The 7,218-nt window shown below is 36.8% G+C and overlaps 2 protein-coding genes across 3 annotated transcripts; both read right to left on the bottom strand.

Annotated features, from left to right (window-relative positions):
• On the bottom strand, positions 31-5,293 carry LOC104777746 (SWI/SNF-related matrix-associated actin-dependent regulator of chromatin subfamily A-like protein 1). Of its 2 annotated transcripts, XM_010502052.2 has the most exons (24): positions 5,033-5,290; positions 4,838-4,901; positions 4,644-4,750; positions 4,496-4,551; positions 4,292-4,367; positions 4,125-4,191; positions 3,867-3,933; positions 3,674-3,740; positions 3,340-3,423; positions 3,220-3,261; positions 2,977-3,132; positions 2,804-2,881; positions 2,555-2,623; positions 2,366-2,431; positions 2,139-2,267; positions 1,995-2,051; positions 1,811-1,900; positions 1,592-1,657; positions 1,435-1,503; positions 1,249-1,353; positions 887-1,012; positions 724-782; positions 588-624; positions 31-369 (listed from the first exon to the last, which is right to left on the bottom strand). In XM_010502052.2, the coding sequence occupies exons 1-24, from the start codon at positions 5,150-5,152 to the stop codon at positions 184-186; spliced, it is 2,043 nt and encodes a 680-aa protein (XP_010500354.1). In that variant the 5' UTR covers positions 5,153-5,290; the 3' UTR covers positions 31-183. The 2 variants fall into 2 exon arrangements, 1 of the variants encoding a protein (XP_010500354.1); XR_766329.1 differs by lacking the exons at positions 31-369; positions 588-624 and having other exon boundaries at positions 1,249-1,361; positions 5,033-5,293.
• Positions 5,915-6,775, bottom strand: LOC104777747 (1,4-dihydroxy-2-naphthoyl-CoA thioesterase 1). The gene is made up of 2 exons (XM_010502053.2): positions 6,490-6,775; positions 5,915-6,399 (listed from the first exon to the last, which is right to left on the bottom strand). Exons 1-2 carry the CDS (start codon positions 6,613-6,615, stop codon positions 6,055-6,057), a joined length of 471 nt encoding a protein of 156 aa, XP_010500355.1. The 5' UTR covers positions 6,616-6,775; the 3' UTR covers positions 5,915-6,054.

Consider the following 7,218-nt stretch of genomic DNA (forward strand, 5'->3'; position numbering starts at 1 on the left):
AAAGATCAACTTAAGCAAAACTCCTCTGGAAGATACAAGCCCTAACGAACCATTCATTATCTTGAAAATATACTGTTAAAGATCATTTGTTTGCGCTAAAAATATTACAAATGATCATTTTAACCAAAAGGGCATGTGTGTTTATGCAAGCAACAAAAACACTGCTGCGATCTTTGCAGGTTTTTAGTTTTGAAGTCTAGGAACTTTGGGCCTGGGTTGATGTTCCTCGGTTTCGTCATCTAATCTTTTGCAGCGCTTCAAGAACGGCTCTAGAGTTTGCTGCTTTGTAGGGCTGTTTCTTGGTTTTGTTGGACTGTTCATCGTATGACTAGATGATACCTCCAAAGCATTCTCTTCTCCATCAAGCATCTGTGTTATATATTGTTCAGAAGTTTAAATCTCCAACAGATTTAACAGACGATCAAAATGTAAGACAATTTATCGTGACAATCAAACATCTATTTTTCATGAATCACACTGAACACATTCCAGTAGTTGAGACTTTAATAGGATTCAAAGATAAGAGATTTGTACATGACACAAAGAGATTTTCTCTAAAGGTGGCTTGACATAGAAAAAGAGAATACCTGTCCTAGATTATCCAGCTTGTTTTGGACAGTATCCCTACACAAAATATGACCAAGATTATGAAAATTGATCAAGGGAGAACTGACTTTAGAGAATTCATTGAACTTTCAAAGGTAAATGTGAATGAGAAAGAACCAGATGATGTCGTCAACAGTATCATTTGCTAGAAGGTAGTATATGTTAACTGAAGAGACCTGTAGATATGAATCAAAAGTCACAGAAAGGGTTTAAAAACGACACTGCAAATTAATTAGTGATTGTGATTTGTGACTCCAGTAAACTATTGTTTATGACTCACCTGACCAATCCTATGTACACGATCTTCTGCCTGAGTCAGGTCACCCGGAGTCCATGACAACTCGGTAAAGATAACAGTGCTTGCAGCTGTTAAAGTTATCCCAACACCAGCAGCTCGTATTGACAGCTGCAAATCCATGTAAACAAAAAAAAGAAATCAAGGACTAGTAATCAATCATTTCTATAGATTAAAAGGACTAAGATTTAACATACAATGACAGTATACATTCTCTTTTTATCACTTCTCCTTGCGATTTACAAGTTTCACGGCATATAATATTCAAAACAACTGTGCCTTGTATAGTGGCATATATTAAGAGAAGGGTAAGAAACTTTGTTTCAAAGATTGGTGAAAATACTTACCACTGCTGCTTTAATCTCATCCTTATTCTGAAAGTCAGAAACCAAGGCTTGTCTAGAGGAGGCAGGGGTGCTACCATCAATTCGGATGCAGCCCACTTTCTTTTTCTGCAATTTTTTTTTGTTTTTGTATATTGTATAAGAAATAGAGGGGCTTTTGGAAGCTTTGCTAATAGTTCAATGCCTTACTTTAAAAAACTGGTGTAATGCCTCAAGCATGGACAGATGATGTGCAAATACAAGAAATTTGCAGCCAGCCTGCATCACAAAGGTCGAGGATAAATAACAGGAATAGGTATCAGAAATGTATGGGAGTTTAAAACATCTTATTGCTAACAGCTATTACCTCAATCACATTTTCCAGATATTCAAGCACTGCTGGAATTTTGGCTAAAGCGGATTCAGTGTAAATCTGAATTACAAAACGAGGAGATGTTATAAGAAACCATGAAAAACAAGCAGGTCCAACGAGATTAAAAAAGAACATATATCGGCAAGAATATGTGCACAAAAATCCTTTGGCTGTTGGTTGTGAAGAAATAATTCGGAAAAGGTAAATGAATACCTTGTTAATAAGGTTCTTCTCTGTAAATTTCAGAGATTTAATGTCATCTTCTGATATGCAATCTTTAATTTTTGACTTTACCACCTGTAACTGTAAAAGAGAAAACAAAGCTCATTCCTTTTCTCAAAAACAGATTCGTTAAGGAAGGTGAATGGTATACCTATTAAAAACTAAAAGAAGTTACCTCATGAAACAAAGCATTGACTGGCCTCATGTTCTTTTCAGCTAATTCTAGGAAGACCTATTTCAGCAAAGATCAAATTAATAATGTCAAACCAAAATCACATAACATGTGTGGACATAAGAGAAAAGAGTTACGACTAATAACCTGCTGCCTGCGTTTTGGTGGAAGTTCAGTCAATACATCCTTTTTAAGTCTTCGAATCATAACTGTTGCCTTCATCAAATTGTGCAATTCATCATGATTGCTTGCGCCTTGATATGTTCCAAAAAATCCCTAAAAATTTGAGTAACAAAAGTATTAATTTTATGATGCACACAGTAACTACCTTGTATGAAAATTCTAGGCAGTTTCTCAATGTGCAGTGGACTTACGCCTTTGCAGTATCTGCTCCCGTATTCATGAACACTTCTATAAACATCTGGATATAAAGCTTCCAGCTGCCAAGAGTAAAGACCAAAAGGATGTTTTAGTAAATCATATTACAACCATAGATACACAAGGTCCCTCACAAATCCAAATAAAATATAAAAAAATGCGGACTAATAAAATGGAAAGCTCACCTGTTTGAATAGCTCTATTGGTCTGGATAAAGCAGGAGTTCCACTCAGAAGGATTGCATATTGAGCTTTCTGAAACATATGCATGAGTATGGATTTTAATAGAATATAACTAACTACGAGAAATATTACTCAAAAATAATGTAACAAAAGATCACAGTTACACCAAAAAGAAACTGATAATTTTAAACTAGCTTGGTAGGCAAAACGGTAAGAGAATGGTATATTGATATATCGATAAAGTCATAAAACCTTTATGACTGGAAGGCAAGCACTAGTCCTCTTTGCTTGAGCGTTTTTAAGAAAATGAGATTCGTCTGCGATAACGACCTGCAAAGAAGGACTGTACATAGTAAAACCTCAAATAATTGTGACAAACACTAAAAGCCTTATATGCAAGCTACTGAACGCAAATGTCTAGTTACCTTAAAGTCCAGCGCCATTAGAAGTTTGTCCAGCTTAGTGACCACATCATAGGAAACAATGTTAAAGACACCATCAAGATGGATTGTGCCCTTTGTATTTGACGAAACTATAGTAAATCCGCACTTGTTTGATCCACCTGGTTGCGGTAAAACTACCTACTAAAAGGATAACTTAGATTAGAGAGAAACTAAAGAATGGATAAACTTAAGCTACAAGCGTTATACAAGCACTAAACTACATACAACTATGTCTGACGGAGGTACATGCAGCCATTGGTGAATCATCTGCAAGAAAGTAACAAAATGAATCATCTCAAGTGACATAAAGAACGCCCAAGTAAAATTCAAACATCATGAGCTTACTGTTGCCCAATGCAAACGTAATGACGATGGTGCAATAATCAGAACTGGCCAAGATTCCTGAATGCATGTTGTAACAGCAATTGCCTGCACAGACAATGGGCATGCAAATAAGACTGATGTTAAAAACAAATACAAGCAACTCTCCAGAATTAGTTTCTCGCTGGTTTGCAAGGAGCTATACTTATTAGAAGATACTATATGATATATGTGGAACAATGTCAAAGAGATATGTTAACAAGTGACAGTAGATATCTTCTCCAATGAAAGGGGAATAGGATTGTAAAAAATCAAGAATAAAAAGATATACAGAGGCCTATAAGCAGGAACTACTCGCCTGCAAAGTCTTTCCAAGACCCATTTCATCTGCTAAGAGCACACGTCCTCCGTGCTGTAAAATAAACCTTACGGGAAAGGCAGAAACCGATCATGAGGCGAAGGAATAGTTATGAGGCAGCCAAAAGGCAAAAAGCTGTTCATTTGGTAAAAAGAAGAATCACAAGTACTACATATCGCTGACATACACATACTTTATGCCTTCACGCTGAAATGGAAGAAGCTTTGGCTCAATATGGCTTGGTATCTTGTCATACAGATCTAGGGAAATTAGAAGAAGAAGAAGAAGAAGAACAAGAAGAAGAAGAAGAACAAGAAGAAGAAGAAGAACAAGAAGAAGAAAGAGAAAGTTAGACATGAAAATCCCATAAAAGGGGTCCAAAAAAATGAACCAATATTAAAGAATCACATTGTTAATGTGTCTGACGTAATAAACAGGATGCCTGACTTACGCTGTAGATCTGGAACTCTTGAGGAAGAGGCTACTGCACGTTGCACAAGAGGATCTAAGTTCTCTATCTGATAATTCAAAGGAAGAATTAGATAGCAATGTACCTAAGTGATGCTCGATCTCTAGAACAAACTTTCTGAACCATTTTAAAGAATCAAGGTGGCTTACCTCGACTTTAACAGTGGAAACTTGTTGCAAAATATTTTCTGCTGATGACAATGAAGAAAGGGGAAAGGTCCATAACCTGGACTTCCACAAGAGAATAACAATGAATTACATACCAACGCTTATTTCTCTGTTTTGTTTACAGATCACAACAAAACACATAAGAAACACAAATGACACTGAGAAACAAATCACACAAAGGCAAACCTTTCTTTAGGATTCCAAATAGCCTTAGGGATTTTACGCACAGCATCTACCACAACCTAGAAAAAAACAAAGAGCTAGTAAGTGTCAAACACAAAACTACTTTAGCATATTTCCACACAAAGACTTCTGATTTGTGATGATAACTTACCTGGTTATAAAGGAACTTAGCAGCAAGATCTCCACTATAATGAAGCAAAATTTTGACAGATACTTTTTGCTCCTTTGGTTTAAAGCTCTCATCTTTTGGCCCAGAGACTAGCCTCACAGTTAATACAGTAAACGTGAACAAACCCATATGCAGATAACATAAGATAAATGGTACTGGAAACAAAATAAACTGACCAGTGTTTGGTTGAGGGGCGAGAGTTGAAGGTAAGACTCTGGTTCCTTGAGACGAAGCATGAACCTAAGCGTAAGAAACACACACATAAGGGACTGATTAGAAGCCAAATTGCACATTACAAACACTTGTAGCAATACGAAATTGCCCTAATTACCGCAACAAACAAGAAAAAAAACCCAAATTTAGGTTAAAACCTCGTTCGGAGTTGGCACGGAAGAAGAAGAAGTTAAATTGCGTTTCTGATTGATCATCTGAAGAGCTTCTTTTTCGATAGCATCCATCTCTTCCACGGTCCAACCCCAGTCATCATCCATTTTGGATCTCTTCTTCTTCTTTCGGATGTGATGTGACCCTCTTCAATGGCGGAATCAAATCTTGGTTTCCCTCGTCTCGTCCCTCTCTCTCTCTTCGTCTTCGTCTTTTCAAAGTTCACATACCCAAACGCCACCGTTTAAGAGCTTTTTGATGGAGAAGGGCAAACAGATTGCAGGACAAATCCGGTTTATTTAATCTCGGTTTGATTCAAATAACTCGGTTTACAAACGGAATACGGTTTCGGTTCTTTTTTTAGAAGGAAAATTTGTGGTTTTTTATTTCATTTTTGGTTCGGTTTGATTTTCAAATTGGTGGTTTGTTACGGTTTTGGCTTAAACCGGATTTGAGCACCCTAATTACAAGAAGTTCCTAGAGTTTGATCCCACCAAACTGCTTATAACACTCAGTACCTGAGAGAGGCTTATTCACAATTCATCTCTATCTTATTATGTTCATTGTCTTGCCAAGTACAGTATTGATCATCTTCACTATGCTTGTTTCTTATATTGTTACAAAAGGCTAATGATTGTGGTGGTGTGTCTACAAATGGCACATCTGACAAGCATTTCTACCGCTACTACCACATCTTGTGTCTGCAAATAGTACAAGCTGTCCTAACAGATATAAGGGAAGCACATGACACTAATAAAGTTTCCATCTTTTTTTTTTTGTCAGGTCAAACAGATCCCAATGAAGAAGGGCAGCAGCCAATGTTTGGTTCTGTTTCTGTTACTAACATAGACGTTTTTGGTATCACTGTCTTTACCACTTTAAGTTTTATCATCAATTTTTCAGAAGATGGATGATACATCATACATACAAGTAAAAAAAAACCAAAGCCATTAGTCAAGATTACACAATCACATTGGAGACCAAGAAAAAAAAAAAACCTGAAGAAACTCTACAACTTTGCAACCATTTTAAGGGCGTCTGCCGCATCTTTGGCGTTATCAGGGATAGGAAGGTTACAGATAAGTGTGACTCTAGAGGAAGATATCAATATTTTGTTAAGTTTATCTTTCTCTGTTGTTTTCCATAACTTGACTTCCCAAACCTGAATAGTCCTCCCTTTGGTTACAGGAGATGCTTCGGCGAAGACAAGGTCACCAAGATCAGCACTCTTTAAATGGTTGATTGAGAGTTGAATCCCAGCTACCCTTTTGAAACCAGAAGCCATGTGAGCTCCCATACTTGCTAAAGACTCAGCGATCAAAGCAGACACACCACCGTGTAACACCTTGAAGGCCTTTGAGGAAATTGAAACAAAATTTTCAGAATTTGGGGATAAGGAAAGGATCAATACAATAGTCATCAATTGAAGAAAAAAGAAGGAAACCTGGCAACAGTTTGGAGAAACGGGAAGATGACCAGTGATACGTGTGGGAGATAACTCATCGAACTCGAAACCGAACATGTGAAGCGCAGGGTCTACAGCTTTGGTCTTGGACGATGCAGAATCCATTTCTGAGTGCTCTGTTTCAGCGAGAGAGAGAGAGAGAGAGAGAAAGAGTGGTAGGTAAGGTGTTGGGTGGTCCGTGGTTTAAGAATTGATAAAAGAGATGGATTAGATTTGTTTAACGTCAATGGAGTTTCGAAGACGTAAGTGTGACGTTTTAGTTGAATGAGACCTTTTAATGTCCAAAAGCTTTCATAATTGGGTGTTGGTGAGAGTCTTTCGGACAAGAGTCGTCTCGTATTGGTTGAGATAAGACGCGCTTGTCGTTCTTATTAGACACGTGTGAGACGTTATTGTCACTTTGGTTGTTTAATAGGCGGCCTAGCCCATAAGATGGCACAAATTTCTCTTTTAATATTGGTAGATCTACGCAAATTACATAAGATGAAAAATGCCTAAATAAAGTTGATATTTGAAAGGAAAAAACTTAGGTGTATTGAACTTATATTTTATGAGATTTTGGGCTATTCTTAAAATCCACTGTTATTTAAATGGTGATTTTAAATAATGAAATCTTATGTTATTGAATGTGAAATTAATACAAATCATTTAAAATTATTTACAATTTCTTGTTACTCAATCAATAATTTATAAATCTCATTTCAAATC

Source organism: Camelina sativa, chromosome 3, assembly GCF_000633955.1.
Source record: "Camelina sativa cultivar DH55 chromosome 3, Cs, whole genome shotgun sequence".
Taxonomy (NCBI): domain Eukaryota; kingdom Viridiplantae; phylum Streptophyta; class Magnoliopsida; order Brassicales; family Brassicaceae; genus Camelina; species Camelina sativa.